This window comes from Erinaceus europaeus, chromosome 2 (genome assembly GCF_950295315.1).
Source record: "Erinaceus europaeus chromosome 2, mEriEur2.1, whole genome shotgun sequence".
Taxonomy (NCBI): domain Eukaryota; kingdom Metazoa; phylum Chordata; class Mammalia; order Eulipotyphla; family Erinaceidae; genus Erinaceus; species Erinaceus europaeus.
The window spans coordinates 17,757,401-17,780,639 of record NC_080163.1 but is presented as its reverse complement, the minus strand read 5'-3'; the positions used below and the strand labels follow the sequence as shown (position 1 = coordinate 17,780,639).

Here is a 23,239-nt window from a genome sequence, read left to right as displayed (position 1 = left end):
GATTCACAGTGCAGGCACTGAGCCCCAGCAATAACTCTGGAGGCAAAAAATATATATATATTACAAACTTAATAACAATAACAGCAATATGACTGGGCTCTGCAGAGACAGAGGAATCGATGCACTTGAACTCACACCAACACAAGTCCGCCTGGATTCCAGGAGCTTTTACATCCCTGCCTCTGTGAGTGTGCCTCTCGCCCTCTGGTCCAGGGAACCCCGGATACATCAGTTATGACAGCTCTGCCTCCACACACAAGAATTCCTTCAGGAATAAATGCTTCTTCTTATTCCTTTTCACAGGAACAGCTAGACAACCATCCCTCTGACTTTTTTTTTTGCTTTGTTCAGGCCTGTATGATACGATCTACACATTGATTTGTGTGCTGGGACAAAGAAGGTGATATTACTTTCTTATTCACATAGGTCCTGTTGGTTAATAGTAACATGGTTTCTAGGCCATGGTGTTGATTTTATTTTACTATTAATTTTTTTTTATTTTACAAAATTACATGTCAACAGCGGTTTAAATCCATACCATTTCCACCAATAGGGTTCTGAATCTTCAGTCACCCCACTGCAGTCCACCACAGTTCCACTAAGGTTGGAAACATGGGCTGGTGTTGATTTTATACCAATATACCTTTGAAGTTTTTTTTTTCTTCTTTTTCCTATGATTTTAAATGTTTTTAAATTATTTTTATTTATTTATTTATTGGATAGAGATTGCCAGAAATCGAGAGGAATGGGGAGACGGGGGCAAGAGACAGACACCCCTGCAGCACTGTTTTCCCCACTCTATGCGGGGGCTGGGGGCTCCAATCCGGGTCCTCTCGCACTGTGATGTGTGAGCTCAACCAGGTGCACCACTGCCTGGCCCACTCTAAGATTGTTTTTATTTATTTCACATGAGACAGAGAGAGAGAGAGAAAGAGAGAGAGAGAGATGCAAGGCAGGATACCAGTCTGGTAAATGAGGTGCTAGGGATTAAAGTGGGAGCTTTAGTCAAGCAAGTCCTGAGCTCCCAAACTGAGCTGTTTCCTCAATCATTCTTTTCGGTTTCTTTTTTTTCCCTTTAAATATTTGTATTTATTTATTATTGCAGAGAGACAGAGAGAAGTTGAGGGGAAAGGAGAAAGTAGAGAGGGAAAGAGACCGAGAGATACCTGCAGCCCCGCTTCACCAATTTTGAAGCTTTCCCCTTGCAGGTGGAAACCAGGGGCTTGAACCTGGGTCATTGTGCACTGTAATGTGTGCACTTAACCAGGTGAGCCACCACCTGGCCTCTAAGTTTCTTTTTTAAAAAATATTTTATTGACTGGTTGAATAGAGACAGAAAAAAGAACTCAAGAGGGAAGGGAAAGGCAGAAAGCGAGAGAGGCACCTGCGGCACAGCTTCTCTGCTTGCAAAACTTTTATTTCTGCAGGTGGCAACTAGGAGCTTGAACCCAGGCCCTTGCAACATTGTAACGTGTGCTCAACCAGGTGTACCACCATCTGGCCCCTCTTTTAAATTTCTTAAATCAACTCTATGGAGACAGAATTTATATAGTAGACAGTGTAACTAACAGTTACAAGTTGATGGGTCTCAACTATTGTGCGTTAATCTGTGATCGATAGTACAGGTACAATCAAGAGAATATACTTCCATCTCCTACAAAGTGTCTTTATTATCTCAGGCAACCACTGAGCTGCCTTTTGTCACTAGACATCATTTTCCCTGCATGTGTCTAGTTTCTTGTACTCAGCAACATCATCTTGATTTATTTACATATGTCACACAAACTTGTCCCTTCTCCATTGCCTTCCACTGTGTGCATACCTGTTTCCCACCCATTCATCTACTCAAAGACATCTGATGGTGAATGAGAATAAAGCTGCTGTAAGAAAATCTTGTGGGGAATCAGACGGTAGCGCAGTGGGTTAAGTGCAGGTGCCACAAAGGGCAAGTGTGACTGGCAGAAGGATCCTGGTTCAAGCTCCGGGCTCCCCACCTACAGGGGAGTCACTTCACAGGAGAGCAAGCAGGTCTGCACGTGTCTGTCTTTCTGTCCCCCTTTCTGTCTTCCCCTCCTCTCTCCATTTCTCTCTGTCCTATCAAATAACGATAATAATAGCCAAGAATGGTAAAACAACCAGGGTAACAAAAGGGAAAAAATGGCCTCCAGGAGCAGTGGATTTCTGGTGCAGGCACCCAGCCCCAGCAATAACCCTGGAGGCAAAAAAAATCATCGGGAGTCGAGCAGTAGCGCAGCAGGTTAATCTAAGCGCATGTGGCACAAAGCGCAAGGACTGGTTAGGATCCCGGTTCAAGCCCCCGGCTCTCCACCTGCAGGGGAGTAGCTTCACAGGTGGTGAAGCAGGTCTGCAGGTGTCTGTCTCTCTTCCTCTTTATCTCCTCCTTCTCTCTCAATTTCTGTCTCTATCCAATAACAAAAAAAAAAATTTTTTTTAAAGAATTTTACAAAAACAAGAAAATCTTGTATGTGGAATAGTCAGAAACTTTAGAGTGGACATCGATTTTAATTTCTTTAGAGTTAAGCAGCTAAAAGCTTCCATGTTTGACATTTTATAAGACTGCTGTGCAGAGCAACTGTATTTTTGCCCCAGCCACATGAGCAGGGTGAGAGTTCTGGGTGCCTCATGTCTTGGCCAACTACTTTCAGTCATTCTACTGGCGGGTAATATTTACATTTACATTTGCTTTCATCCCTTTGCTTTACTTTCTGGTTAAAAGACCTCTTTTTTCATTTATTATTTTTTTTATATTTATTTTCCTTTTTGTTGCCCTTGTTGTTTTTCATTGTTGTTATAGTTATTATTGTTGTAGTTGATGTTGTCGTTGTTAGATAGGACAGAAAGAAATGGAGAGGAGGGGAAGACAGAGAGGGGGAGAGAAAGACAGACACCTGCAGACCTGCTTCACAGCCTGTGAAGCGACTCTCCTGCAGGTGGGGAGCCAGGGGCTCCAACCGGGATCCCCTTTTTTTTCACTTCTGAACTGCTCCTCACTAACCTCAGGGCCTGGGGATTGATTGAATGGGCAGGGTTGGCGGCAAGTCAGATCACATGACCCAACTTCAGCCAATCAGAGTATTGCATTCCTCTCAGCATGGTGATTCAGCATAAGACCCACCATAAAGGACCCACCGGAAGTCCTTTCTTCAGGGCTGGAACTTGCAGCTGGGGAAGGGAGCCTTCCTCCTGTGAGGGAGGGGGTGCTAAGGAGCATGCCTGCCTGAAGCTATACTTGGCTGCTTAACATGAAATGAAGCCCAGCTAGGGTCTAGAAACAAGCCTCATGGTATGTCGTAGGTACAGATATGATTGATAATACAATCTTAGTCCCCAGAAAGGTGTGATACACTTGCAAGAATGGACACACACACTGACTTCAGTGTAATGTGCTGAGTCAAGATAAAGACTTCCTGGGGCCAGGTGATGACGCACCTGGTTGAGTGCACAAGTTACAATTCTCAAGGACCCAGGTTCGAGCCCCCAGTCTCCACCTGCAGGGTAGTGAAGCAGTGCTGCTGGTGTCTGTCTCTCTCCCTCCCCCTTCCCTCTTGATTTCTGACTCTCTATCCAATAAATAAAAATAAAGATTAAAAAATTTTTAAAAAGATAAAAACTTTCTGAGGATGATGTCAGACAAGTGTAGATTAGGGCTTTTTTAAAAAAAGATTTTTAAAAAATTATATTTACTTCCTTTGGCTGTTTTTTATTGTTGTAGTTATTACTATTGATGTCCTTGTTGTTGGATAGGACAGAGAGAAATGGAGAGAAGAGGAGAACACAGAGAGGGTGAGAGAAAGATAGACACCTGCAGACCTGCTTCACTGTCTGTGAAGCGACTCCCTTGCAGGTGGGGAGCCAGAGGCTCAAACCAGGATCCTCATGTTGGTCCTAGGGCTTTGCGCCAAGTGCTTTGCGCCACGTGCCCTTAATTCACTGTGCTACCGCCCGACTTTCTTTTTTTTTTTTTTTTTTTTTTAAATTCCTTGAGTAGGTAGTTAGGCAGGGTCTGAAAGGATGTTCATGAATTATCCAGTCAATGACAGGCCTGGGGGTAGGCACCTCAGGCAGAGTGTTTCTGAAAATCCGGACAATGTGAAGCAACATCAAGAAAAACTCTAGGTGGTAAAGAATAGCCAGAGGAAAGTCATGGGGGTGGCGGGAGGCTCATGAGGTCTATCTCTTTTGCTTTTTTGGCATTCAGCAGTGATGTGGACAAAACTAAAGCTAGAGAGGAAGGCAAGGGCCAGAGTCTGAGGGGTTTTGTTCACTCATGAAAAAAAATTTTTTAAATGTCCTCTGCAAACGATTTTGAGCTTGGGAAACTTTAGGAGCTGGTAAAGCTTCTGGCATGAATGTGAAGGACAGGGTTCTGGGAGGCTCGGCCCGTCTGCTCCAGTCACTTGGGTGAATGGGGATGGAGTCCAGCTCCCCCTACCCCTCAACAAGGAAATTTGCTGGTTTCAGGAGCAAGACCTGACTTAAATATTCAGCCTTCACAGATTTCAGGAGCAAGGTATGACTTAAAATACCCTCCACAGTGATGAGGGCATGGATACAGAATGCAGAAGGTGATAATTCAGCCAATCATAGAATTTGAAGTGTTAGCAATTCTTCCAAAGTATCACTGTCATTCACATTCTCCAGTGGACTCACCTCTGTCAACTGTAAGTCCGTGGTTATGGTTCTCCCTAATTTATACATCAGAAAAACCAATGTTTGTGTTCCATACCTACAAAACAGTAAGAAGGCAGTCAGGGTGGGGACATGGTTTACAAGCTATAGCTACATTTAAAAGAATTATTTATTCCCTTTTGTTGCCCTAGTTGTTTTCTGGTTGTAGTTATTATTGTTGTCATCGTTGTTGGGTAGGACAGAGAGAAATGGAGAGAGGAGCAGAAGATAGAGAGAGGGAGAGAAAGATGGACACCTGCAGACCTGCTTCACCACTTGTGAAGTGACTCCCCTGCAGGTGGGGTGCCAGGGGCTCGAACAGGGATCCTTAAACCAGTTCTTGTGCTTTACGCCATATGTGCTTAAACCGCTGCGCTATCGCCCGATTCCCTTCTTGTTTTGGTAGCAGAGAGATGCTAAGATGATAGCCAATAATTAGTTGCTACCTCCAAGATCAAAGCAAACTTCATCTTCCGATGGAAAATCTATCATGCAACAATTCTACAATCAGTACATACAAGAGACCATTATAGTACTGATTCGTGTGAGAGCAATCCAAGTTTTGTTGAAATGCGCATAGTTCTTTTTCACATTGATGATGGCAACTCTCTTTTACCTTTGTAACATTGAGGTGGTTGGGATAGATAGGACGTACTTCCAATTAAGATGTTGTACGTAGATATGCAGGTTCTGTCTCTTGAAAACCAGTAGCTGATATGGGATTAATCCAGGAAACCTGACTAAAATGCCCTGCAATATAGTACATAAAGACCTTTTCTCTCTCGCCCCTCTCCTCCCTGCCCTCTTTTATGGCCACCAGATTTATTACTGGGGCTCAGTGCCTGCAAGACAAATTCACTCTTCCCAATGGCAATTTTTTCTTTTTTGGTAAAGAGAATTTGAAAAGGAAGGGGAAATAGAGCAGGAGAGAGAAAGAGAAACACCTGAAGCACTATTTTACCACTTATGAATCTTCCCCACCCTCACCACCCAGATGGGGACCAGGGGCTTGAACTTGGGTCCTTGCATATGGTAAAGTGTGTACTCTACTGGGTGTGCCACTGCCTGGCCCCAAGATTTTAATTTGTATATATATAATTTCCTTTTATTTCCCTTTTTGTTTTATTGTTGTAGTTATTATTCTTGTTATTGATGTTGTTGGATAGGACAGAGAGAAATGGAGAGAGGAGGGGAAGACAGAAAGGGTGAGAGAAAGATTGACACCTGCAGACCTGCTTAACCACCTGTGAATCGACTCCCCTGCAGGCGGGGAGCCGGGGGCTCGAACCAGGATCCTTATGTCGGTCCTTACACTTTGCGCCACGTGCGCTTAACCCACTGCGCTACCGCCCGACTCCTATTTGCATATTTTTTAAGGTGAGAGGACTCCTGTCTTCTGAGAATGTCAGAATGCTGGTGCTCAGTCATGACTAAGCAACCCCACCCCCTTCTGAAGTTCCCCTGACAGACACAGTAACAGAAATTTCCCCTCAAGTGTAGTGTTGTCTGACATTCACTGGGACCCCTCTAAAAGAAAGCCACAAAGTGTGGCTATGGAGAAAGAACTGATACATACCGGCCCAAAGTGTTGCTATGGTTAAGAAAACAAGTAAAGGCCTTTGGATGCATTTAAAAGAAAAAAAAAAAAAAAGACAGACAATTAAAATAGGACTAATACAACAGAATGAATAAGAAACCATTCAACTGCCTCGATAGCCCACACAACTGACTGATTTCAACAGTGTAATGCCTCACAAGTGTGAGAGTTATGCAGTGGCATAACATGAGTAAAGATGAGGAAAAGACAGTTCTGGTGTTGTCTTGGAGGGTTTTACCGCTCTGCTCCAGGATGACTTTTCCACATTGGAACAGAGACATGCACTCCACTGGGAACACTGTCTCTCAGTCACCCAGTTTTCTTTTTCTTTGCTGCTCGTGAAGCTCCCCCCCCCTCCTGCAGGTGGGGCCTGGGGGCTTGAACCCAGTCCTTGCACACTGTACTGTGTGCATTTTACCAGGTGCGCCACCGCTCAGCCCCCTCCCATTTGTCTTCTGCTCCACTCTCTTCTCACATTCCCTTGCCCTCCTTGCTTCCCCTGCTATACCTTATATCTTGTGGCAAACACAGCCAGACATGAACCAAACATGGCGGTCTCCAGTATCAGCTTGACCCAATGGTGGGTGATGCTTAAGGCAAAGGCATCAAGCCAGAAGCATCTCAGTTCTATCGGTTTGCTTGTGTTTCTATTTGACCCTTTCAACTCTCTTGTTCCCCATCGTATCATACAACAGAGTAGAAGAAAGGAGTGATTGTGAGTTAGAAGACTGAGTTCTGTCATATCCAGACTGATGCGTCAGTGAGCATTACTGCTTCCTAGGGATGTCTTTCACCAATGAAGGGATAATGTATGCTCAAACCAAATTAACAATAATAATTTCCTCTAATCTGAATCTCTTATGATAAGATTCCTAGTGAATACAGTGAGGAAACTAAGACCTGAGGAATTCCATGCAAATCCATTTTTTCCTACAGACAGACAGGATTTAAGAAGTGAGCTCTTGTTCATTCAAATAGTCATTTTGCAGTGAGACCAAATTCAGGGGAAAAAAAAAAAACCCTTTCACTTTTCTAAGAAAACATCCTTTTATAGCCTAGCCTGGTGAAAGATGAACTTCAAGTGACAAATGAACGAAATATACAAGAGAGATGCCACATTTGCCTCTTACCTTTCACTCACGGCTTGCCAGTTGTTTACTAAAAAGTCCTTTATGATGTACCTTCCAACTGGAGATTCTGCCACAATATCAACTATATTTGTCTCATTAAAAGTGAATGGAGATTCAATGATGGCGTACTCCAAGTATCTGCAAAAGCGCATGCGCATAAAATACCCGTCATAAGTCAATTTAAATAAATGAAAGTTCCTTACTGTTCTATGTGAACAGTGCAAAAAACACACGTCGTACTAATTATTTTATTTATTTTTCAACCAGGATTATCACAGGGGCTTGGTTCCTGCACTACATACAAATCCACTGCTCCCAGCAGCCATTTTTTTCTATTTTCTTTTTTTTTTTTTTTTTAATTTGACAGGACAGAGAGAAACTGAGAGGGGAGGGAAGATAGAGAGGGGAAGAGAAAAACAGACACCTGCAGCCCTGCTTCACTGCTCATGAAGTGTTTCTCCTGCAGTTGGACAGTGGGGCCTGGTGCCCAGGTCCTTGTGAGCTTTAACTGGGTGTACCACCACCCAGCCTCTCATTCTTTCTTTTCTAATTTGGTGCTGGGGAATGAGCTCAAGGTCTTACATTGGCATGACACTGCCAAGCCACCTACTCAGTCAAATTTTTATTCTATATTTCTGAGAGAGAAAAGGAGAGAGACACCACAGTATACTCCACCAACCATGGAGTTCCTTTGCGGCTATCCATGGATCAAACGCAGGGCCTTACACATATAAAGCCATGAGTTTTACTCATCAAGTTATCTCATGGGTGCCCATATCAATTCTTATATTAACTTACCTCTACTTTTCTCCCTTGGGGTCCATTAGCTGCATTTGTTTACTAGGCATTTTATTTTTTATTTGATTTGATAGACAGAGAGAAATTGATAGAAAAGAGGGAGAGAGAAGGAGAGAGACACCTGCATCACTGCTTCACCACTCGGGACGCTTCCTTACTGAAGGTTTGGACTGGGGGCTTGAACCTAGGTTCTTGCACTTGATAACACATGCACTTCACCAGGTGTACCACTGCCAGGCCCATACCAGACATTTGCAAAGTAAGTGGTCGGGAGTCGGGTGGTAGTGCAGCGCATTAAGAGTACGTGGCCAAAAGCACAAGGACTGGCGTAAGGATCCCGGTTTGAGCCCCTGGCTCCCCACCTGCAGGGGAGTCGCTTCACAGGCGGTGAAGCAGGTCTGCAGGTGTCTGTCTTTCTCCCCCCCTCCTTGTCTTCCCCTCCTCTCTCCATTTCTCTCTGTCCTATCTAACAATGATGACATCAATAACAACAACAACAATAATAACTACAACAACAATAAAAAACAAGGCAACACAAGGGAAAATAAATATAAAAAAATCAAAAGAAATGTATTAAAATAAGAGATAAAGAAAGAAAGGAAAGAAGGAAGGAAGGAAGGCAGGCAGGCAGGCAGGCAGGCAGGAAGGAAGGAAGGAAGGAAAGAAGGAAGAAAGGAAGAAAGAGGTCAGTAATCACCTGTTAAGTATCCATGGATCTTTACTGCAGCTCATTGCATAAGCAAGGAATATCCTTTCTTCTTCTTCTGTTTCATCATTGTAGGCATTTAACAAAAAATCCCATTCTTTATCAGTCCCCGAGGCGATGCCGTAACATAAAATCACATATTTAATCTGATAAGGTATTCTGTAAGTTATCACAGACAAGGATGGTTCTCATACTATTGAGCTATATGATGATCTAAGGCATCAAATATTTTAAAGGTCACATTTATAAAGTAACATCTGAGCTCTGAGATAGAAAGGTTCAAATGTAGGAATCTAGAAAGTTCACTGTGAAAACTGCCATTTTCTCTAGTGGTCCGAGAGGTAGCGAAGTGGCTAAGATGCTGGACTCTCAAGCATGAGGCCCTGAGTTCAATTCCTGGCAGCACATGTACCAGAGTAATATCTGGTTCTTTCTCTCTCCTCCTATTCCTCTCAGTAATACATAAATAGAATGTTTAAAAAACAAAAAAGAAAAAAAAAAAACCTGCCATTTTCTCTAAAAGACATCCCTGACTTTTATAAAAATGAAGGCATTTCAAGGGAGAAGTAAAACAGAAAAGCACACAAAGAGTGTGTATTAGTAACCGGGATGAATCTCCTCTGTTTGTATCACATTTCCTAACGTCCATTTGAGATGAGATACTAGAGGTAGGAAAAATGAGAGGGTCTTAGTCTCAGCACCCTCAGTGAGGCCGCAAACTCATGGAGAAAGAGATGCTTTAGGAAATAATGTGTATCACACTATTATTTTTGTTTGTTTGTTTCTATTTATTTCTATTTATTTATTTATCCTCCAGGGTTATTGCTGGGGCTCGGTGCCTGCACCATGAATCCACTGCTCTTGGAGGCCATTTTTCCCCCTTTTGTTACCCTTGTTGTTGTAGCCTTGTTGTGGTTATTATTGTTACTGTTGATGTCGTTCGTTGTTGGATAGGACGGAGAGAAATGGAGAGAGTAGGGGAAAACAGAGAGAGGGGGAGAAAAAGACAGACACCTGCAGACCTGCTTCACCGCCTGTGAAGCGACTCCCCTGCAGGTGGGGAGCCAGGGGCTCAAACCGGGATCTCTACGCCCGTCCTTGTGCTTTGTGCCACGTGCACTTAACCCGCTGCGCTATCGCCCGACCCCCTTATTATTTTTTTAAAATTAGCCTAAATAAGAACCAAAATAACCAAAAGGGCTGAGGAGGGGTTGCACCCACAGTCACAGTCCCCGAGTGACAATTTGATGCCAGGCTCTTCTTATACAACCTCTTCTAATTCCACAGACCTACTTGAGGTGTTTTTTTTTTTTTTTCAAACAAGATGACACTTGAAAAAAGTAGGAAAGATTAACCAAATAAACAAGATGGTCACTCCTAGAGTGAGATCATTAAGAAAAAAAAAAAGAGAGAGACATTGTTGGTGCTGCAATTGAGCAAAAACAAGGGATTACAACATCAGTCTTACTCATATTCTGGATGGCTCATCCATTTTCTGAAGAGTTCTCTTGACAGCTGAAGACAGTCTTCAAGGCCCAACCAACAGGCAGCTCCAAAAAGTTTTTCCAATGATATTCTTCAAAGAAAAGAACAGCACTTGATTGTACATGGCTATATTTATTTGTCCACCCTTATAAAAATGTGCTTCATAAAAGGATGGGTATATAACAACATCAGTAACATCATGGTTTGTTGGAACGCAGCTTTGGTAGATGGTAAATGCATTCAAGCTACAGAGGGAGATTTTTTTTTTTTTTCTGAAGGCTGTCAGGAACCGAGTAAGTTCCTAAGACTGGAATTTTTCTGTAAGAAATAAGTTAACGTCATCTGCCTCAAACGTACACGGGTGTACGCACACCACATCTGTTATCAATTCATCTTCCTTCCCTTCCATAATAATTGCCGTATGGATAAAATGACTTTAGGATATCTAATCTAATACACTTCAAATGCCTTTCTCTGTTCATGCAGAGAGGAAAAGGTTTCTTTCTCTCTTGTGACAGCACGCCTTCCTTTGCTCCAGATTCTGCTGCTTCCTCTATTCCTCCTGGCTACTATGGTCATTTCCAGAAGGGAGAGGAGGGGCAAGGAAGGAGGGAGGGAGAGAGAGAGTGGGAGACAGAGAGACATTGATTTTCACACCAATGCACAAGAACCCAGGTTCAAGCCCCTAGTCTCCACCTGCAAGGGGAAGGCTTTATAAGTGGTAAAGCAGTGCTACAGATGCTTCTCTGTCTCTTTCCTCTCTATCTCTGCCTTCCTTCTTTCTGACTGTCTATCCAATGAAGATAATAAAAAAATGGGAGGCAGGTGGTGGCACACCTGGTTTAGTACACAGTGTGCAAGGATGCAAGTTCAAGCCACTGGTCCCGACCTGCAGGGGGAAAGCGTCATGAGTGGTTAAAGCAGGCTTGCCGGTGTCTCTCTGTCTCTCTCCCTCTCCATCACTCTTAATTTCTGGCTGTCTCTATCCAATAAAGAAATAAAGATAATGAAAAATAAGAGATTTTTTCCCCTTTTGTCTTGTATCACTAGCCAACCAGTTGCAGGAATTCTACTTCAAAACAAAATAAATTCAAATGAATACAGCAAAGACCAATATTTGTATTTATTTTGGATAGAAACTGAAAAGGAGAGGGAGAGACAGGGAGACAGACACCAACAAGTGCAGCACTGCTCCACCACTCTTGTAACTGGGTGGGGCCTGGGGGCTTGAACTCGGATCCTTAACCATTGTCACGTGTGCCTGCTACAGGGTGCGCCACCACCCAGTCCCAGTCCCAGTGAAGAACAATCATAAATCTAGATTAAGCTCTGCCTTGAGGCATCCTCCACTCAATCTTGGTTTTGCAGACAGAGGCAAAGACATTCAGATCAGCTGTAAAGTTCCAGAAAACAGTGAGTCAGCTAACTCTCCAGTCCACCCTCGGTTTCAACCCAACCTGACTTGACCTTCTGATAAACATAAGTGAAATGGCCAAGGGTGGAGGTCCCGTGAGAGAGAGTGTCAGGAATTCACTTATATCACTCCCTATCCCCACCCACCACAAGCCGGCGCCGGCAAAATGTGAGCTCTCTAAAATTACAGTTTAAACCCCTCCCCGGGCCCCCCCCAAAAGATGCCAAAAAGAAGAACTGGTCTCAGGATGCTCCTCAAAACAGCTCATCGCAATTCAAGCAAGGAGAGTCAAGGATGTGTGTGGGGGAACATAGGTGCTGCGTAACTGAGCATGTGTGAGAACACTGCCAAGTAATTTTCACTCACAGGTCATAGGGAGACCAGCAGTACTACAGCTGCATTTTTGCCTTTCATTCCCTCTTCAGACCATCAAGACAATTCTCTTCACCTGTGAGTGCACATTTCTTGCAACGTTCACTCATCCTCTCAAATGATCAATACACTTTATGTATAAGCGTGTGCTTTTTAAGTTAAGATGTCAAATGATTATTTCCCACAGGATGTATGTAACTCACCGATCCCAAGCTATTGTTCTCTATTAACATACAAAATCTCAGTCAATCACATATATTCAGATTTTAGTGTATCAATCAGTGATCTACCTACTAATAATAATCATTTTACTGCTTAGCACATACTTACAGAGTTAAATACTCATCTTGTAGGGCTGCCATATTTTTACGAATTATAGTTGAATAAGTCTTCCATACTGAAGTAATTCTTGTTAATAGGTATTTCTATAAACAATGAAAATATACTGTTAGTTCTTGTTCACAAGCACTATTTCTGTTTATTTTAATGTCTGAAAAGACATTTCTAGAGAAGGGATAGATATTTATTCAGAAATGCTCTTTACTTGTAACTAAATGTGTAGAGGTTTTCTTTTTCTCTCTTTCTCTCCTTTCCTTCCTTCCTTCCTCTTCCCCCTCCCCCTCTCTTTCCTTCTTTCTTTCTTTCTTTCTTTCTTTCTTTCTTTCTTTCTTTCTTTCTTTCTTTCTTTCTTTCTTTCTTTCTTTCTTTCTTTCTTTCTTTCCCTCCAGGGTTATTGCTTGGGCTCAGTGCCTGCACCACGAATCGGATGCCTAAAGGCCCAGGACAGAGAGAAACAAGGAGGAGGGGAAGACAGAGAGGGGGACAGAAAGATAGACATCGGCAGACCTGCTTCACTGCCTGTGAAGTGACCTCCCCCTGCAGGTGGGGAGCCAGGGGATTTGAACCTGGATACTTGCGTGGATCCTTGGGCTTCGCACTATGTACACTTAATCCGGTGCGCTACTACCTGACCCCCAGGTTTAGTTTCTAATCTCCCTGGTTTTCACCAGAAAGCAATAGAAAAACAGTAAATCTTGTGCTAATATGCTACTTGGTACATACTAAGAACTCAATAATTATCATTATCTTCATTTAACATTACCTAAACACATCCTACTTGTCTTCAAAATGGAAATGTGAAAATATGAAACTATTGAACTTTCTACCATAAAACTTCCATGCCTAGAATGTATAACTCCAAGAACAGAAGGATTTAGGGGGCCGAGAGGTGGCGCACCAGGTTAAGTGCACACATTATAGTGCACAAGGATCCAGGGTCAAACCCCTGGTCCACACCTGCAGGGGGGTCACTTCACCAGCAGTGAAGCAGGTCTGCAGGTGTCTTGCTCTCTCCCTCTCTGTCTTCCCCTCCCCTCTCAATTTCTCTCTGTCCTATCAAATAAAAAATAAAAGGGAAAAGAAAAGGCCCCCAGGAGCAGTGGATTCTTAGTGCCATTACTGAATCCCAATGATAATCCTGGAAGCAAATATTAAAGATAAATAAGTAAACAAAAGAATTTATATTGCAGAAATAAAGTTTCTTCAATTGAGTCATAGCTAGTCAATAATCAAAGGGATACAGTTACCAGTACATTCCTGAGAACGCATTAGAGGCTATTCTTTGAATTTCTTTAAAAACAAACGCTAGCTTTCAATTCTTAGTGAATATTAGGATGTTAATTCAGTCAACTTGATCCCACAATTATCTGCCTTCTTCTACTGCTCATGACCTAAACACTCCAGTGCGTTCCCATCAACACTTGGGACACCAGAGTAGAGAAAGGGTGGGACTTTAATCTATTTGTGATATTGCCTTCAAACTGCCCTCTGCCCCAAACACACTTGGAGCTGTCACTTAACATTCTTGCTGGCTTTGTGTGAGCCTGACCTTTCTTGAGGACTGCTCCTAATGTTTGCTTTGATTTTTACTGGAGCCATCTTTCTTATGATCATTGCTTAAGATCTTACAATGCAGCCTTTCCCATTGTTTTATATATGTGACCTTCCCCTCTTCACTCACTCATTAAAATTCTAGTTTCTCTCCCCAACAGCAAAAGCAGCTTTTAAATATTTTCTGAAATATAGTACTCTTGATTTTTTAAGTGCCGGCTCTATAAATTAGAGGATTTCAGACATACAGACATGTTGAAAGATATTTTACTTGAATAGGAATCTTATGGAAACAGCTGCTAGAAAATACTATCCTTTATTTATTTATGTATTTATTTGCCTCCAGGGTTATTGCTGGAGCTGGGTACTGGCACTATTAATCCACTGCTCCTGGCAGATGTGTCTTCCATTTTTATTGGATAGGACAGAGAAAAATGAGAGGGGTGGGGGAGATAGAGAGGGAGAGAGAAAGAGAGACACGTCCAGACCTGCTTCACCGCTTGTGAAGTGTCCCAGCTGCAGGTGAGGAGCCCTTGCGCTTAGTACTACGTGTATTTAATCGGGTGTACCGCCTCCTGGCCCCCAATACTATCCTTTCCTATAAACAGAAAGCATGCCACTTCCATCCACTTAAGGCCATTTTTACTTACTAAGGATTAAGGACTTTCCGAACTTCTCTCAAACTGAGGCATTTTATTCTAGGAATATTCAGCCATTCCTAAGAAAATGAATGTATCTGTGTGTGTGTTTGTGTCTGTGTGCGTGCATGTGCGTGTGCACATGCATATAACAGATGATTACTTTGGGAAAGACCTGTTTCACAGATGCTGGATAGAATATGAAAAGGGGAAGAAAAAAATTTCTTAAAACCACATAGCAAAGAAAACAATTACCTTTAGTAATGGGTATACATCATAGTTGTTCACAGGGAAAAGGTCCCTGGTGATCAGGTTCATCAGGACCACATGCCAGACGACAATTTCATCTTCTTCAGCAAGGTACTTGGTTAAATCAAGCGCTGTTTCAATTTCAATATAATTGTTTCTGTTTGGTTCAAAAAAGCACACACATACTCAAAACAAAACAAAAAGACCCCCATCACTCCCTAAATGACTTGCACACTTTTCAATATTTGCTCCATTGCTTCAACACCTGACTTCAATAAGTATGCTGAAATAAACGAAAACAAACAGACAAAAAAACTCTAGAGGGCAAAGGTCTCATCTCATTGAAAAGCTGAATCCCAAACAATGTTGGCAGATTCTCCATTTCAATTACATACATTCAAGCATCCACATTCTTAGAGTTATAGCAACCAAAAATCCAGGCCAAATGTTGGGCTGATTATTGGGCAACAGACTATTTCTGCTCTCGTATGAAAGTACAATTTCTACCCAACACATACTCATTACAAGCCATTTTCTGAGACCAGGGAGATAGCTCAGCACATAAGAGCACAATACTTGAATGCCTAAAGGCCCATATTTAATCTCTGATATGCCAAAGTCAAACAGAACTCTGGTGCCTCTCTCTGCCGTTCTCTCTCTCTTCCTCTCCCTGACCCTCTCCCTGACCCTCTCTCTCCCTCTCTCTCTCTCTCTCATAAATAACAAGACATATGTGATGCCAAGAATCAAACTCAGGATCCCATGCCTAAGAATCTAACACTTTATCCAATATACCACATGATGGATTTAAAGCATTTTGGGGGGGGGGGTACAGTTTGGGAGGTGGTGCAGTGGTTGGAGCTTTGGGCTCAAGAGCATGGGATGCCAGTTTTGATTTCCCAGCACTGCATATACCAAAGTGGTGCACTAGCTCCCCCTCTCTCATTAATAAGTGAATAAAAATAAATCTTTGAAAATAAATAAAGCTTTTCTTTCTTGCCACCAAGGTTACTGCTGGGGCTCAGTGCTGGCACTGAGTCCACAGCACCTGGTGGCCATTTTTCCTCTTTTTTTTTTTTTCTTTCTATTTTATTTTTACTTGATAGAAATTGAGAGAGAGAGGGACGCTTGCAGACCTGCTTCACTACTCGTGGACTCCCTGTAGGTGGGGTGTGGGGGTGGGAACCAGGGTCCTTGCACTTGGTGATAGGTGTGCTTAATCGGGTGTATCACGGCTTGGCCACCAACAAATAAACTTTAAAAACATATTTTTTAAAAGCTATTCTCTGCTGAATGTTCTGCCAGTTACTGGTGAGAACACAAGCCAGTATGTGTGACATTACTTTTCCTACCATTGAGAAGCTGATCACTTCAGAGAGGAGCTGAGATGTGAGTACTCAGGCTGCTGAAAAAAGGCCCTAGAAAAGTAATGAATACAAGAAAGTGGCTAAGAAGGGAAATATTTACATATGCTGCAAGAGTCAGAGGAGACCTCCCTAGAGGGGAAACTTGAGAAGGACAATGCAAGACAGGCAGGAGTAAAATTGTTAAGAAGAAGAAGGACGTGTAGGACCAAAATGATTGAGAATCAGTGTGATGAACACACTAGATTAACTCAAGCAGAGAATTTCTTTGGCTTCTAGTGAGGTGAAACTAACAGGTCAGGCAGATCAAGACTGTGGAGAGCTTTAAGTGTTAGAATAAAGAGTTTGAAGGTATTTGAACAGCCAGGGTAATATCATTATGATGATGTCTAGAAATTATTTTGCAATTGTGCTGAAAAGACAAAGTAAAATTCAAAGGGAACTGAAGGCTGGAAGCTCATGCAACAGGCCAGGTGGAATGGTGACTCACACTTGTAAAATTAGCAAGATAAGAAATCCAAGACATGGAAGATGGAGAAAGAAGAGTTAAGGAATTCTCTGATTTTCCACATTTGGAGAATGGAGGAACAGTGGCACCTCTGACACAGAGAAATAAAGGGATAGCACTAGCAACTTCAGAGACAGGAATAAAGCTCACTGTTTAAAGGCATGACTTTCAACAAACGCAGGGTAAACAGAAGGATGAAGGAGACAAATAGAGATGTAGATTCAGGAGTTAAAAGGACAGCACTTCATGCTTATCACATGCCTTGTGTCTGCATACGAGAATGATGGTTGAAACCAAAGAAGTGTACCACTTAGCCAAAGGAAGCAAAAGAAGGGAATACCATAGCTATGCCTTCAGGATTGGTTTCATCTTCCAGCAGAAAAGGCAGACACATGAGAGCCAGGCTTTCAGACTGGAGTCTCCGGAAACTGAAAAAAGAAGCTTTGAGAAGGCTGTGTCAGGAGTTTCAGAGTCGTGGTGTTCTTGGAGGTTTCAAAAAAGCAGTGGGCAAGGGAATGCACCACAGGTCACAGTGGGGGAAAAGGACAGAAATTAAGGACAAAATAAGTGACATTTATTGCGGAAATAAGATGTCAAAGAAACAGAACCCACAGAACAACTGATTATGCATGCATCCTAATTCTTGTGTCTGGAACTTTAAATTTTGAACAAGCATTAATTGATTTGGCTAAAAAAACCTAGCCACATTGCTTATATTGAATAACATTTAAAAAAATTTCTTTATGGGGGATTAATCTTTTATGAATAATGTTAATAATAAAAAAGCATTAATTCTGTAACATAAAAATACAGAGCACAAAACACTACATATATATATATATATATATATATATATATATATATATATATATATGCATTTATATGTACCTATGCCCATAACACTTCATTATTAAGAAACACTTCAAAAACACTTCAAAATCTCAATGGATAATTTTATTTTTTCACACCTTTTTTTGATATAACAATGATTTTACTTCCTTAACTTTCATTTTCACAATATTAATGATAATTAACAACAAATAACTAACAATAAGTCTAGCTTCCCAGATTTATCCATTTTAATATTTAAGTCTAAAACAAAATGTGAGCCTACATGACCTGGAAATCCATCTATAATTCACTTGTATTTTACTAAGTTTTTATTCTTGACTGAGATTTAGGAAATGATGATTTCTTATACTTACTGTAATAATTTAAAAAATATTTAGACACTATTATCTCTCTCTCTCTTTTTTTTTGCCTACAGTGTTATTGCTGGGGCTTGGTGCCTGCACCACAAATCCACTGTTCCTGGCAGCCATATTTTTTCCCATTGTTGTTATAGTTGGATAGACACCTGTAGACCTGTTTCACCACCTTTGAAGTGACCTGCCCCCAAAGGTGGGGACTCAGGGGCTCAAACCAAGATCCTTGAGGGTCCTAGTGGTGGACTTAGCCCAGCGTACCACCACACATCTTCTCTACCACATCCTTTTAAAGATTTAAGCACTGAATTATCTTTGCTGTTCTTGTAAATCTATTTTAAAAGTTCTCCACAATCAGTTTAAATATTATTCTACCACAGTTCATTTGATTGATCTGTTTCTTTGGCTTTCACTTTTTTTTTAACGGAGTGGACACTACCACTCTGTGCATTACCTTAAAAATTAAGCATTTCCTAAGCGCACGTGGTGCCAAGCTCAAGGATCAGCAAAAGGATCCCGGTTCGAGCCCCCCGGCACCCCACCTGCAGGGGAGTGTTTCACAGGCGGTGAAGCAGGTCTGCAGGTGTCTAGCTTTCTGTCCCCTCTCTGTCTGTCTTCCCCTCCTCTCTACATTTCTCTCTGTCATATCCAACAACGATGACATCAGTAACAACAACAATAACTACGATAACAATAAAAAAAACAAGGGCAACAAAAGGGAAAATAAATTAATATAAAAACTTTTAAAAATTAAGCATTTCCGATGATTTTTATTATGACAAAATAAGCATGAAAAGTTAACTATTTTAAGTGCACAGTTCTGTTGTGTGACATAGATCCACAATTTGCAACTATGATCTTCGCCCTCCAACTCTTTTCATCTTGCAAAACCAAAACTATAGCCATGAAACAATATTCCTCCACGCCTCATTCCCTGACCCTGGAAAGAACCATTCTATATATATATGTCTTTATGATTTTTCTTTTTGCCTCCAGGGTTATTGTTGGGGCTTGGTGCTTGTACTACAAACTGCTCCTGGAGGCCTTTTTCCCATTTTGTTGCCCTTGTGGTTGTGCCTGTTGTAGTTGGTATTGTTGTCATTACTGTCATTGGATAGGACAGAGAGAAATTGAGAGAGCGGAGGGGAAGACAGAGAGGGGGCACAGAAAGATAAACACCTGCTTTACAGTCAGTGAAGTGACCCCCCCCCACCCTGCAGCTGGGGAGTCAGGGGCTCAAACTGGGATTCTTATGCCGGTCCTTACACCCACTAGGCTACTGCCCAGTCCCCTCTTTATGATTTCTGATTGCTTTAAGCAACTCATATAAGTGAAACCACATAGCACGGATCCTTTTGTAGCTTCCTTATTTCATTTAGCACAAAGTCCTCAAGGTTTAGCAAGTGGTTGCATAGTCCAGCAACTTGGATGTGATAAAATTCTAGTCTAACCACAAAATTTGATCCTAGCCTTAACTAGTTATGCTAAGGGACCAACTTGACAGTGATGAGGTTATTGTTCTTACAAAGTTCTCAAGGTACATTTAAAACCACAAGGCAAGAAAAGATACTCACTCAGACAAGGAAAAGGCATCCTCGATTAACTGCAGTCTATGAATAACAGGAATAGCCTGCAAATTAGGCCCAGATATGTGCATGAAATGATGAGATAATGCTTCAGTCAAAAAGGTTTTCTTTTCTTTTTTTTTTTTCTCTCAAAATAACGGGTAATAAAGAATGTGGTCACTTACAAGATATGTTCATGTGGATTATTTTGTAGGCACAGATATGGCAACTACTAAGGACAGTTCCCATGTCTACTTACTATATATTTGCTTTTGATAAATGATGCCTCTGGATATAAATCCTAAGTTTAGATGCTGCAGAAAATTTTGCCAAAATACTCTCTGAAAAACAGTGTGCTAGCAAATAAAACTGGAAGCCAACTTTCATAGACTGCCCCCAAACAGAAAATAGACATTAAATCGAATTACCATATCCAAACAATTTTCAGGAGAATTTTGGGCACAGAAGACCTAAATTTAACATTATTTAGCAACTAAACTTAACATTATTTAACACATTATTTTGGTTCTGCTTTAGTTCTATTTTAAATGCTATCTCTTCACTCACGATTTCACTGATTGACACAATACCACCCAAAGGTCTCTTAAAAAAAAACAGTACATATGTGTGTGTTAATGATGGAGGGAAAGAGAAATCAGAGCATCACTTTGGCACAGGCAGTGCAAGGAGTGTAACTTGGGACCTCATGTTTGAAACTCTAACATCTTATCCCCTGAGCCACCTTCTGGTTTTGTAAAGAGTTCCTTAATTTTTTTTTTCTTTTTCATTGTCAATGGAATTTCCCTACTCTGGGGTGACTTCTTCAAATGAGAGAGATGGAGAGAAAGACATACCATAGCACTAAAGTTTCCTCCAGGGCAGTGGGGACCAGATTTGCCATGGCAAAGCAGGCATGACTTGGCCAAGTGAACTATTTTGCTGGCTCTTTGAATCACGGGAAGGAAGGATTTGATCATTGACTAGAACGTTCTCTTTGTTTGAGCTCCCTGGCCATGCTAGGCCACCGGACACTGTGTCAGATTCAGTGACCAAGAGTGTCCAAAGCCTCCGACAGCATTCCTTCAGCACTGCTCAGAATGTCTGTGTATTTATTCCTGGATAGCTTATCTTAGCAATATCCTTTGAAGCATCTAAGCAAGCCAACTTTAATTCTTTCCTTAGTAAAAGTCTTATTTCTTTCTTGGCAAATAGAACTTTAATTTTTCTGGATTAACATTAATACTAGAAAAAAGCTGACTTATTTGTTCACCAACTATGTCTCAGTAACATTTGACCTTGGTTTTTCATTAAGTAAATCTATGAAGGTCTCAAGAAATTATTACTACAGTGGCATGACCTAGTGTTTCCATAGTACTCTCCAAAGTAAGAATGATCCCTTTGAAAAAAATATTTTAAAAAGACATATTACAACTGAGTTTTGTAAACTTTACTCAAAAGTTCAAAAAATAATTAATTTAATTATTGCCTCCAGGGTTATCACTGGAGCTTGGTGCTGGCACTATGAATCCACTGCTCCTGATGGACACTTTTCATTAATTTATTGGATAGGGCAGAGAGAAATTGAGAGGGGAGGGAGAGGCAGAGAGGGGAAGAGAAAGACAGATACCTGCAGACCTGCTCCACCGCTTGTAAAGTGACCCTCCTTGCAGGTGGGGAGCCAAAAGCTCGAACCAGGATCCTTTCACGGGTCCTTGAGCTTCGTACTATGTGCCCTTAACTTGGTGTGCCACTACCCGGGCCCCCCCCAATTAAAAAAAATTATTTATTTCCTTTTGTTGCCCTTGTTGTAGCTATTGTTGTTATTGATGTCATTGTTGGATAGGACAGAGAGAAATGGAGAGAGGAGAGGAAGACAGGGGAGACAAAGATAGACACCTGCAGACCTGCTTCATTGCTAGTGAAGCAACTCCCCTGCAGGTGGGGAGCTGGGGGCTCAAACCGGGATCTTTATACTGGTCTTTGTGCTTTGCACCACCTGCACTTAACCTGCTGCGCTACTGCCCGACTCCCCCCAAAAATAATTTTAAACTTACTGAACATCGTCTGAATGCCTGAAGTCTCTGTTAGATATAACAGATCTATACATTGTCCTATCTTGTCATTTCCACAATCCTTTAAGGGTTCGTCTATCACGCTCATTATCACCAGGCAAAGAATCTGGGCCATGATTGAGCAAGTAAGAGGTCAAAGTTCACACATCTAGTGAAAACAATCATGAAATCTACCTGACCCACAACCCAAGCTCTGGGCCAATATACTGTACTGCTGGAGAGGCTGCTAAGTGTCAGAAAGCTCTGGAAGACAGAGACTATTTTTCAGTTCAAAATTCTAGTTATTTTTTAAAACATATTTATTTATTCCATTTTGTCGCCCTTGTTTTTTTTTATTGTTGTAACTATTGATGTCGTCGTTGTTAGATAGGGCAGAGAGAAATGGAGAGAGGAGAGGAAATGGAGAGAAATGGAGAGGAGAGGGGGAGAGAAAGATAGACACCTGCAGACCTGCTTCACCGCCTGTGAAGTGACCCCCCCTCCCTGCAGGTGGGGAGCCGGGGGCTTGAACCAGGATCCTTAACCCGGGCCTTGTGCTTTGCACCACCTGCGCATAACTCGCTGCGCTACCACCCGACTCCCCAAAATTCTAGTTTTATGAATGGAGTGTTGGGGCTGGGCAGTGGCACACCTGGTAGAGCACACATGTTACCATGCTCAAAAGACCTGGGTTCAAGCCCCTGTTCCCCACTTGCAGGAAGGAAGCTTTATGAGTAGTAGAGTAGTGCTACAACTATCTCTCTCTCTCCCCTTCTCCCTATCCTCCTTCTCTATTTCTTTCTGTCTTTATGAAAAAGAAAAAGGGGGGGCAATAGCACACTGGGTTAAGCACACATGTGTGAAGTGCAAAGACCTACACAAGGGTTGGAGGCCCTGACACCCCACCTACAGGACGGTGGGTCACTTTGCAGGCAGTGAAGCAGGTCTGCAAGTGTCTATCTTTCTCTCCCCCTCTCTGGCTTCCCCTCCTCTCAATTTCTCTCTGTCCCATCCAACAACAACAATAACAGCAACAACGGAAAAAAGATCCAGGAGCAGTGGATTCGTAGTATAGGCACCAAGCTCTGATGATAACCCTGGAGGCACAAAAAATAAAATAAAAATAAAAAAAGAAAGAAAAGAAGAAAAGAAAGAAAGAAAGAAAGAAAGAAAGAAAGAAAGAAAGAAAGAAAGAAAGAAGGAAAAGAAAAAAGATGCTGGGAACAGTGGCTTTATCATGCAGGCACGGAAGCCCAGCAATAACTCTGGCAAAAAAAAAAAAATTAAATTAATGTTTTCTAGCACATGCTTGAGTATCCACTATTGGCTTAGACATTTAAACTATGTTTACACACATCCTCTCTAATTCTCCTGGGGAATATGTAAAACAACACACTTTATTTTACAATATTTTGGTTTCTAATAACATTTCATTCTCACTGCTATTCATAAAATTAAGAAATAGAAGCAGGCTATGTAAGTAAATTAGTCTAAGATCACAAGAGTCATAATAAGAAAATTTATCCTGATTGTTACCTACAGAGGTGAAATTGATGTGAAAAAAGAGTAAATGTTCAA

General features: G+C 41.7%; 1 protein-coding gene across 2 annotated transcripts in view; it reads right to left on the bottom strand.

The window, feature by feature from the left end:
• The window catches only part of LVRN (laeverin), a 97,149-nt gene that overhangs the window by 6,460 nt on the left and 67,450 nt on the right, over nt 1-23,239 (bottom strand). The window contains exons 13-19 of one of the 2 annotated variants that reach the window (XM_007521978.2): nt 19,620-19,675; nt 14,975-15,125; nt 12,522-12,616; nt 10,389-10,496; nt 8,912-9,079; nt 7,417-7,554; nt 4,672-4,747 (exon numbers count right to left, since the gene is read on the bottom strand). In XM_007521978.2, the coding sequence (XP_007522040.2) occupies nt 4,672-4,747; nt 7,417-7,554; nt 8,912-9,079; nt 10,389-10,496; nt 12,522-12,616; nt 14,975-15,125; nt 19,620-19,675 (792 nt within the window). Of the gene's footprint in view, nt 1-4,671; nt 4,748-7,416; nt 7,555-8,911; nt 9,080-10,388; nt 10,497-11,524; nt 11,799-12,521; nt 12,617-14,974; nt 15,126-19,619; nt 19,676-23,239 lie in introns of those variants that run through there. The other variant, XM_060177368.1, reaches the window with a different exon arrangement.